This window comes from Gallinula chloropus (assembly GCF_964237585.1).
Source record: "Gallinula chloropus genome assembly, chromosome: 5".
In the NCBI taxonomy this organism is placed as follows: Eukaryota; Metazoa; Chordata; class Aves; order Gruiformes; family Rallidae; genus Gallinula; species Gallinula chloropus.
In genome coordinates, this window is record NC_140090.1 from 53,278,422 (window position 1) to 53,289,422 (window position 11,001).

The window sequence follows — 11,001 nt, forward strand, 5'->3', positions numbered from 1 at the left end:
TATCAGGCATGTTGCCAACAGTTCAATAATTGCTTGATCAATTCAGGAGCTTTTACTATTAAAAGATTTTATTTTCTTTTATCACTATATATGTGTAGTATTCTTATATAGGAGGCTTGTGTTCTATTAGCACAATAAACTGTTTTTAAGTGGTCTCAGTTCCCTGTTAGGAAGTAAATTACTGCTAATTCTTGGTGAGATGTGTTATCTTGCCTGTGATGCCGGTCCCCAAAAAGTGTGTTTGCTTTTTTCCAACACAAGAGCCACAAATTGCCTGAGGAAGGTTTTCTGATGGTGCTCCCTGAGGGAAGAAATGCTGTCAGTATGGTTCCAGGAAGCAATAAGCACCTTCATGAAAATAACTCAAGTCCCCATCCTTAATCCCTGCCTATCCTTTTTTATCTGATGGACTCAGCGAGGGCTGGAAGATCACAGTGCGGCTGAAAACGAAAGGGAGTTAACAAGATGTGACCAGTCAATGGATAAAACAATAGGAGAAACCTTCCACGTTGCGTATTGCCCAGGTGTCCTTCCCATGCACAGGTAGCCATGTGGATCGTGGTGAGTCTGCTCTGCTGCACAGTGCTCGGAGGGCTGCCACGGGCAGGCGGCTCGTGCCCATCACAGTGCAGCTGCGCCTTCCACAGCCTCAGCGAAGGGACGAAAGCCAGGTATGCCGAACTCTCCCCAGGGGAGATGCTGCTTTTACTTTGGGTGTCGGGGATTTTATTTCTTCTTCTCTGCAAGGATGCTCGGAGGAGAAAATATTGCATCCAGTCCTTGTGCCCATTATTTTTCCAGTCGCTTTATGCTCTAGCTTTATTTGCAGAGGATTAGCTTCTGGAAACGCAGTAAGCTGATTTCAGAGAAAGCGTTTCGGCATCTCCTCTGTGAGAACAGAAGTGACATAATTACCGCTGATGCAACAGCAAAAAGGGAATAAAATTTAAACATTTCTCTTCTTTGTACCTTTATGCTGAAACGGCTAGTTTTAAAAGGTTTTATTCTGCTCTGCTGGTTTGTTTCTAAAGTGTAACTAGGTATGGTTTATGTTGTGGTACCAAGAGCTGTGATTCCATTTACTTAAAAAATATCCTTCAGTTGGAGATTCTAGGCAAGTCATAGACTATGGATGAGAATGAACCAAAAAGATTGATAATAATAAAAATAATTCCAAGATTGGAAACTTTTGGTTAAAAAAGAAGTCAAGACCAGAAGGGCATCCATTTTTGAATGCAACGCCATTGTACAGGCATTTCTCTGGAAGACTGTGTTAAATATTCTTTCTGAAGGGCAATCACCAAATAATGATCTGATGTAATGAAATATAGGTATATTTTTATAGGGTGTGGTTCACAGCACTCGAGGTTTTGTGGCTGATACAGTATTTGCAAGATCCTTTGAATACTTATTTTTTCTTACAAGACCACAGTACTGAAATGAAAGGCTGTCCCCTATATTTTGGATGCCTATGAAATTGATCTACTTTCTTACCTCTTTTATGGTGCAATAGGTTTAATGCCAGAAACTCTCCCAGTAAGAAGTGTGGTAGAGACACAAGTAGCCTGCAGTTGTTAAAAGGGAGTGCAATAGCAGGGGAGCCAATTATTGCTCCATAAATGTCACGGTTCCTAGGGAAATTTCCTCTCAGTGATGGGAAAATGCTGTAGTGTGCTTTGGTAAGATAGATAATAAAGCAAATATCCATAAGTATATTTGTATATATGTCACCTTTTTTCCTGCATTACAATTCATATTTCTTACTAGTAGAAGGAGATTATTCCATAGATTAAATGTTTAGTGCTTACTGACATACTTGAGGAACACTATGAGAAACACACTGTTTTACTGCCATGGTGTCTCTGTTATCAAACATCTTGTGACATGCCCACAGACACACAAAATATTCTTGAAAGAGGATTTCTGGATTTTCCTTATTTGATAGATTTTCCTTTTCCTCAAAATCTCAGCTTTCAGCTGAGGGTGGGCAGAATTTAATACCACAACAAAAGTGCTGGATCAGACTCATGTACTATGCTTTGATTATCAATTAACAATTTAACAGCAAGTTCAAATAATATATAATTCCAGGAGCTTTGCATTGTCAGTTCAGTGATGTTATTTGTTTTTGTTGATAGTAGAGGAATAATTGCTTTCAGTCAAAACCAATCTGTCTTTGGCAGCTTCTGTTTATCAGCCAGGCAGCATGATAAGAAAATATTACTTGACAGATCACATTAAATTTCTTGTGGTATCTTGTTTAGCAAGTGGAGTGGGACATGCCTGTCTAACCTGTTACGTTTTGCAAGGTGGCTTTGTATTTTGTTAAGAACTTCCCTTTCTCTCCTTGCTGATAGGCAAATCAAAGTGCAGACTGAGACACCTATTTTGTCTCCATTCCTCATGACTATCTATAATCCTACATTTTGGCAAAGTCTAAGTCACAATTTTTCATACGAGGGCTGCAAAAATGAAGCCCAGATTTTTCATGATCTGACTTCTACAGATTAGAAATGGGAAGGAACAATTAACACATGTAAATCTGCCTTGCTTTTAATATAGCATTTTCCAAAGTGTTAATTTTCTGCACTTCCACTTTCATACCTGAACATGTGTGCAGTGCAGTGACTGCTATCATTTCATAGTAAAGCAGAGCTTGCTGTAGTGTAATTCCAGTGAGTTGTTAGGAGCCTTTCTTATCTTCATTTCACAAACCAAATACCCTGTGCTATATTTAATCTATATAATTTTCTGTTATCCCACACATCAGTGAGGCTTCTTTTCATCTGTCTTTTAGTGTTCAATATATGGATCCTTTTATTTTAACATGCGTTAGAATCCTCTGTTGTGTTTGAATGTTATCACTGCTGTCTATCAGAAGTACTCTAAAAGATACTGAAAGGAAAAAAAAAAAAGCAGGAACACCACAAGGGCTAGACTCAGGCTCACACTCATACTGCTCCAGGAGAGGCACAGCACTGCAGTCTCTGCAGTCAAAAGGTACATACAAATTACTGCGTGTTGATGGATTTACGGTGATGATGTAGAGATCAGCAGCAAGTAAGAAATCACAAGTTGGCTTATAAGAAAAGAAAGACAGATCAAAATCGAAACCTTTTCAAAATACAAGTTAAATCACATGTGTGTTTGTGTTTCCCCACCAGGACGGTGCTGTGCAATGACCCAGAGATGACCCTCACTCCCGTGAACATCCCTGTAGACACATCCAAGCTTCGGATAGAAAAGACAGCCATCCGCAGGGTGCCAGGAGAGGCTTTCCATGGGCTCCACAACCTGGAGTACCTCTGGATGCCCTATAACTCCCTGGCCAGCCTCAGTGGGATCACCTTCAAGGGCCTCCGTCGCTTGCAGGAGCTGAGACTGGATGGGAATGACTTAATATCATTTCCCTGGGAAACCCTGGCTGACATGCCACAGCTGAGGCTTCTGGATTTGCACAACAATGAACTTACTTCAATCCCTCCAGATGCTGCCCGTTATGTCAAGAATATCACATACCTGGACCTGTCTAGCAATAAGCTGATGACTCTTCCTCAGGCTCTTATTGCCACCTGGGCCAACCTTCAGGCTGTTCCTTATTTCCCCAATGATAACTCCAAGATCATCCTAGGTAAGAGAAGTGCCTGTTCTTTTGCAGGGGGCACAGATGTCAAGAGTTCCAGATCTCATTGCAGCATTTTCACCCTCTGTGGTTACCAGAACAGGTACACTGCTGTGTACAATTTAATACCCCATATAAAGTGTGCAAATTCATTTACATATTAACAAACTCACCTCAGACTCCTCACATCCAGGTTATTACACCATAAACTTCACCACTTGCTTGAAAGTTTGTAACACAAAACTGGGGACCCTTGCTGAAGCCCTTTTTATTTATTGGCACTGCCATTTTTGACAGATATGCAAATATAACTAGAGCTTCACATCATTCACGTGCTCTTTTCTAACAGTTACTATGGAATCAATCCCTTTTAAGCAGCACAAAATAAAAAGATAGATAGTCGTTATATCCAATTAAAGAGGAATACACCCATCACTGAGCATAAAATTGGGTCAGGACTACCGGTTTGTCTCTTTCCAGAGCCTGGTTTATCTGTTAACACAAAATTAAACCCTAGACTCCTCAAAGCCACTATGATACCTCTGCCTTCAAGGGCATCTATAAAGTTATGAGAATCCACTTTTTGGTGACAATTCTGGGCTCCTCAGAAATACGGTTTTGGGGCAATTGTCCATTTTTTGTGTCAGAGGGCATATTACAGATGAGTCTCTTGAATCCTCTCAGTTGCAGTATCTCCAGATGAGATTTTGGGCACATTTACTAGTACAGGGGATTACCACTCAGCCTTTTAGCCATGGTTCACTGGTTCAAATCCATGGCAGGGTGATGATGGTTCAGAGCTGTTGCCATCTGCTGTCGTCGCTCGCTATGAGCTGACCCAGCTCCACTGACTGTGTTGGATCTGTGGGGGTGGGGGGTGGTGTGCATCTGTGTGTACTGCCTCTACAGCCACAGATGGGAGTTCAGGCAGTTGCTGATAATGTCATCAGAGAAATCAAAAGTTTTCGTTCACTCTGCTCGTTGTTCTCGGGATAAATTTAGGGGGGTAAGTTTTTAAAACCAGATTGCAGTGGAAAGAGGCACAAGACTTTACAAAAATTCAAATTACCATTTACAAAGCTTTTATGGTCCTTAGCAGATGTTGTTTACGGATTCATTAACATCAGGAGAGGAGTAGGTGTTTCATCATCTTCTTTTGTCAGATGTGGTATCAAGATTTTTAAGACAAAGGTGGATGTTTGGGATTGCCCATTTCATTTGTGACATGACAAGACACTGCCTAGATCACAGTCTTTTCTTTCTTTATTTTTAGAGTCAAATTACGTGTAAAAATGTTCTACTCAAAATAGATTGGGAGAGTATTTTGTTTAGAACAGATCATGCCGTGATGCTCATGGCCAACCTGAGTGTTTACAGAGCCAGCTGTGAACATGTTGTTTGTGCCAGCATCCTAAAAAATTCATGTAGGCAATGAGTGTAGTGCTAAGATTAATATGGTAATGCATAGACACTCCAGCTCCTGGGTCCTACTCTGCTGACACCCATAGGGACCAGGTATCTGAAATGCATGTCCCTCACAGGAGCAGGATGGGAGAACACAGCTGCACATTTCTGTTTCACTCTGCCCATGACTGTTTCTCATGGAGGCATAAAAAAATCCATGAATAATAAAGGGTCAGCCTAGCCCCTTCCTTTGGCTACAGTGCATCATTGTGACTCTTCTTCAGGTCCCTTGTTTGTAGACTCCAAGCCTTTTCACATGAGGATTGCCCTTGTGAGCCCACAGGACTGTGCCATGAAGGGCCACAAAGGGCTTACTGGGGCTTTGGGGGTGCTGCACTATCAACTGGGGTTGGGGCCAGGGAATCTGGAATAAATTATCTATTGTATGAAGTCAGAAGTAAGCTGCTTAGCAAGAATGCCATTAAAAAATCAAAGCCAAACTCTGATCTTTTATTCTTCATAGTCTCCTTAACTTTAATATATCAATTTATAAGGAATGGCCTCCCACCAAAGGCCACCATTTTCACATCCCCTTCCAAGCCTGCATAGGATCCTCTCAGCAAGAGATTTTCAGCAGCTTGTAAAACAGTTTATTTGAGGCCTGAGGCATTTTTGGTTGACCCTGTGTTTCTGATGACTCTAGAAAATTCAATCAGCTCCTTGGTGCTCATGGAGCCTTGTGATGCATCTTCTGTGCTTGCATCAAAACTTGGTTCTTGCCAGAAAGCCATAGCTTGCATGACTACTGCTGCAGTGAAAGTGGACACCACAGAGTGGGCAGCTCTTCTTTCCAACTGCTGGAAATCAAGGGAATATTAGTACTCTTTCCTTTCAGGCAGTTGCCAGCCCTGAGCTATGTCCTCGGGCTGCCTGTGGAAAAGAAAAGGTGAATCCGCCTTGGAAGAAGCAAAGCTCCCTCCTGTAGCAGGGAGGAGGCCTCGGGTGCTGTGCTCCTGGCTTAGGCTTCAAATGCATGCCTAGGTGGTATAAATATCCCCAGTGCCAGTTCTGCTAACAAAGGTCGTTGGAGACCATAAACTATCCACAGAACAGATGACTGTAAGTAGGATGACACAGATTTAATCAGAATGCAGCAACTGCTGTTCCTGCCTTGCCCTAGTTCTGGTTTTGCTTTTTCGGTGTCATCTTCACAGATCTATTTTTAATAATGTCTCTTTTTTCAGAATTTGAGTTCAACAAGCACACACTGAGATAGCAGAAAAAAGAAAAAAGAGAAACCCTCTGGGTCTCTGAAACAGGAGTGTATTCTTCAATACATACCTTTCTATGTGTATATTCTTAATATACTTATTGTCTGTTTATATCCTTTTATGTACCATAATGTATATTTTTCAATTTACTCTTTAAAACAGTTCTTTCCTCTAATCGATGTAAATTAGTATTTCAGGAAAATCAACTGATTGCTAAAATAATGAAATAATTATAATAACAGGGCTGGAAGAGAACTCTTAGTGTCAAGTAGGATCACCTACACCTATTGCAGGCCTGACAGTTGTCCTGATAACCTGGCTAATATTTTAATAATCTCCAGTGAGAAGAATTTCCTAGTCTATCTGAGACTCTGTAGCCTCTTCATACCAAAAAAATCCACATCCTAAAACAAACCAACCCTCCCCTATGGCCACTTGTTTTATCCATCCTGGAAAGAGATGTTGTTTCTAACAACTTCTTGTTTTGCTTCTTTATCTGCATAAACAGTGATGTTTTCATTACATGAATAATCCTTCTTTGAACTTAAAGAATATGATTTCAGCTCCAGATTTTGAGATACCTTAGCAAACCATATTTATTCCATTCTACTAACTGGCAACTGTGGGATCCATCAAGCTCAGCCAACAACGGCCCCCCTGCATATCCCTGCATGTGCACAGGCAGTCCTTGCCAGGCAGACTGTGGGAGCCTATCACAGTTTGTTCTACTGAGAAATAGGAACAAAAGTGACGGAAACAAAAGGTTCTCTTGGAGTGACTTAGTGTTCTGATTTATTTTGACAGGCTTGCAAGACAATCCTTGGGTATGTGACTGCAGTCTCTATGAAATGGTCCATTTCCTAAATTTTCAGTCTCCTAACATCGCATTCATTGAGCCCAGGCTGAAATGCTTCACACCCCGGAGCCTCGCAGGTGTCTTCTTCAGCCAAGTTGAGCTAAGGAAGTGTCAGAGTCCCGTTGTACATACGTCTGTAGCCAAAGTAAAGACCATCCTGGGCAGCACTGTGCTGCTGCGATGTGGAACAACAGGGGTGCCCATCCCTGAGCTCAGCTGGAGAAGGGCTGATGGTGCTCAACTGAATGGCACAGGTGGGTTTGGTTTAAGCTTTCTTCATACACATGTAAGGAAAGAGGGAGACCTGCACTTTTATTTTCTACAGACTATACAGCAAAGGGAAGCTTCTACGACAGTGGATCCTTCCTACAGAAAGAAGAAGAAAGAGGTGCAAAATTAAAATTCACTATAATTCCCAATCTTGTATAATTCACTGTAGCATTGTGATTATCTTTAGACTGCAAAATTATTTACATGTTGATGCAAATATCCCCAGGTAAATGTATACGGCCATGTATAAAAAGTTGGGTTTGCTTTGTTTCATTACAATTGTGATGGTGGTGAGATGAGTCAAAGGGTTTTCTGCAGATCTCTTGGACCTAAAGAAATATGTCCATCTGTAGAAAGAGAACTTTTTAGATTAATTACTTAGGTATTCAGCCACTGAAAAGGCTTCACAGTGGATTATTTTATGGGTCTTTGAGAGTAATGATGAGCTATTACTTATCAGTTAGTAAACGTTTCTGCCAGAGTGATGTCTGACAGGAATTCAACTGGAATTCAAACCTGCTGTGGCAAAGAAATAATTGCAAACATGCAACATTACTGATATATTTAAAGAGGAAAGAGCCATTAAACTGCTGAAGGATACGATACTTCAGTGACAGTGAATAATGGTTCACTTCTGACGGATTGACAAGGTCTCCTGAGAAAATGCTGTGTATGAGAAATGTTGACAAGGTCCCTCCTCTTTGCTCACCTTCTTGTGGGGGAGGCCTTCAAACAGTCACTGTTTTCATTTCCATTCGCAAGAATGATTGGGTCCACATTGCAATGTTAGTCTTTTAGTATTTGGGGAATTGGCAGAAACTTTTTGCTGCACTCAAAGCAGTTGTCCTTAACTTTTTGCCTTAGAGGTTTTAGAGCAGGACCTGAACCTTCATGCCTTCAACCTTCCATGAATGCAACTGTCTCACAGGCTTGGCCCTAAATTTTGTAGAGGGCCTAAACTCAGCAGATAAATTGCTAACTTTGCTGTCTGACCTTCAAAGGGCTCTTCAGTGCAAAGAAACAGGGGAGAGAGCATTCTTCTTTCATAGCAGTAGACCCACTTGTAGTAAATATCCTTTTTTGGGATCTGCACAAGTCATTGCTCTGTTGTGCATGATCTGCAGGAAGTAGCAGAGCAGCTCCTCATAATGGTAACGTCTACTCATCATGCTGCAAACATCCTTCCTACACTTGAGAGAGAACCACAACAAAAAATAAAACAGAGAATGCTTTCCTGAAAGCGTATGCTGAGTTTACTTTGAGCTGCAACTGAGAAAGATGTATTTTGTGCCCCATTAAATCAGACTTTAGCACCTTTCAATAAAAAATTGGCTGAAAATATACATTTCTCAGCAATGTCAGCTTCTGTGCCAGTGCTGTAATACGACTGAAACGGTGTGCTGCATAGAAAGGAGTGAGAAAAGGAGGAGACTTTATGTATGGGAAAGTGCCATAGGAAGACCAGTAGCTTTATGGTTTTTAATATACCCATTCAATAAATAATTAAACTGAAAAAGTAACTTCTGCTACCATTGTATTTCACTGCCATTGGAATGTGCACTGATTGCCAAGGCTGGATCCTGACCCCATGAGGGCTTTTGAGAAGCTTGCATCCTGTCTTACCTTTGTCTTTCAGACATCTCCCTGGTTTACCTTTCAGTGGGAAAGGGCAGAGATAGTACGTCTTCATCCTAAGTAGGCTGGTTAGGTAACAAAGTAGGTGATTTACCCTTCTCCATGATCCCAGCTCTTTTTCTGCACAAATAGAAAAAGGCAAAAAAGCTAGTTTTAGCCTCCTAGTAAACCAAGTGAGAAAATCAACACTCAGTTGTGTATGTATTGTTCAGTGGCAAGAGGTCTAACTTCCCTGTGTTTGGCTCAATATAAAAACCTGCACTAATTTACCTATAAAGGGGATATTATTTTTGAGCCATTTTTCTCCATATACTCTAGACCAGTCTATGTATATGTTTTTTAGAAAAAAATTTCCACTTTTTGCATTTCTGGGACTCAGAGGAATACATCTAGGTTGTGTTACTGCCTACTCCTTCACTCTTTTACGTATTGTACCTACATAAAAGCTTTCAAGCTTTTTTTAAATGGAAGAGCCTTTCCAGTTTTGTTTTCAAATTGTACATCAGTTGAGAGGAAATAGCATCAAATACTTCACGTATATTTCATCTGAAGCAATGTGAATCTCAGCGTAACAATTGTAGTGTTTCTTGGATTTATTTGTATTTTGCAATGCTCTTGGTGGCAAAAAGAAATTATGATTCTGCTGTACCAAGCAGACATTTGGGTGACTGAATCAGTATTTTACAGAACTTGTTATTAATTCTGTTGATTATTGCCTATTTATTTTACATTTTCCCTTCCTTGCAGTTCATCAAGAGATTTCCAGTGATGGGATGAGCTGGTCTATTCTGGGCCTGCCTGTGGTCTCTTATCTAGACTCTGGCGAGTACATCTGTAAGGCAAAGAATTTTCTGGGGGCAACAGAGGCGTTCATATCTCTCATCATCACAGACTCAGAAAGCACAGATGATCCTAACTCTAATGCCAAAGGTGCATGGAGCGGGAAGGCGAGTGGGATGGAGGCAGCTGCCTACAATGACAAGCTAGTGGCAAGGTATGTTATCACCACCTCCACTGTGCCTACCCTGGGGGATGGAGTGGGCACTGGAGAGGGCCTCCTCCTCCCAGATGTAGCACAAGACAGCAACCCCAGAAACCTGCTGGCGAGCCCACCTACCAGTCAGCAGGAGCCAGAAAGAATTGTGAGGTCCGTCAGAGTGATAGGAGACACTGACCAGAGTATCACCCTGGCCTGGAAGGCTCCACTGGCGAAGAACACGACGGTGTTCAGCGTCCTCTATGCCATCTTTGGAGAGAGAGACATGCGACGGATCAACGTGGAGCCAGGGAAGACCAAGGTCACCATTTATGGGCTGCTGCCAAAGACCAAATACATCGTGTGCGTCTGCGTGAAAGGGCTGATCCCCAGGAAGGAGCAATGCATCATATTTTCCACGGATGAAGTTGCCAGTGCAGGAGGGACCCAGAAGCTCATCAATGTTGTCGTCATCAGTGTGGCCTGTGTCATTGCTGTTCCTCTGACACTGGTGGTCTGCTGTGGTGCACTGAAAAGGCGCTGCAAAAAGTGCTTTGTGCGGAAACCCAAGGAAATTCAGGAATCCTATGTCACCTTTGAAAGCCTGTCTCCTGGGGCCAAGGCAAAAGGGGTGGAAGGAGAATACTTGACTAGACATACCCCCGACGAGTCAAACAGGTTGCTGTCTGCCCGATCCAGTGTGGACTCAGAAGCAATACCAAAGATAGAAGGGCAACCTAATGAATACTTCTGCTGATAGCAGCTAGGCTGATTGTTGGCTTGTTAGGTGGAAAGCACGTGGCGGTATATGCAACTCTCTGCTCCAGTGCAACAGGCCACCCTGTTGATGCTTCTGGCTCTGATATGTTCCAGAGGAGGATGCAAGAGGGTAGATGGTGCCCCAGCTTTACAGAAACATGTTGCTCATCCCACTTGGGGTGTGTTGTTTTGTACCCAGTCAAAAGCT

At 42.0% G+C, this 11,001-nt stretch overlaps 1 protein-coding gene across 1 annotated transcript; it reads left to right on the forward strand.

The window, feature by feature from the left end:
- Window positions 1-549: 549 nt before the first annotated feature.
- LRIT1 (leucine rich repeat, Ig-like and transmembrane domains 1) lies at window positions 550-10,791 on the forward strand (the record flags this gene model as incomplete). Its single annotated transcript, XM_084264344.1, has 4 exons — window positions 550-671; window positions 3,165-3,631; window positions 7,102-7,407; window positions 9,806-10,791. The coding sequence occupies 4 exons, from the start codon at window positions 550-552 to the stop codon at window positions 10,789-10,791; spliced, it is 1,881 nt and encodes a 626-aa protein (XP_084120470.1).
- Window positions 10,792-11,001: the final 210 nt, after the last annotated feature.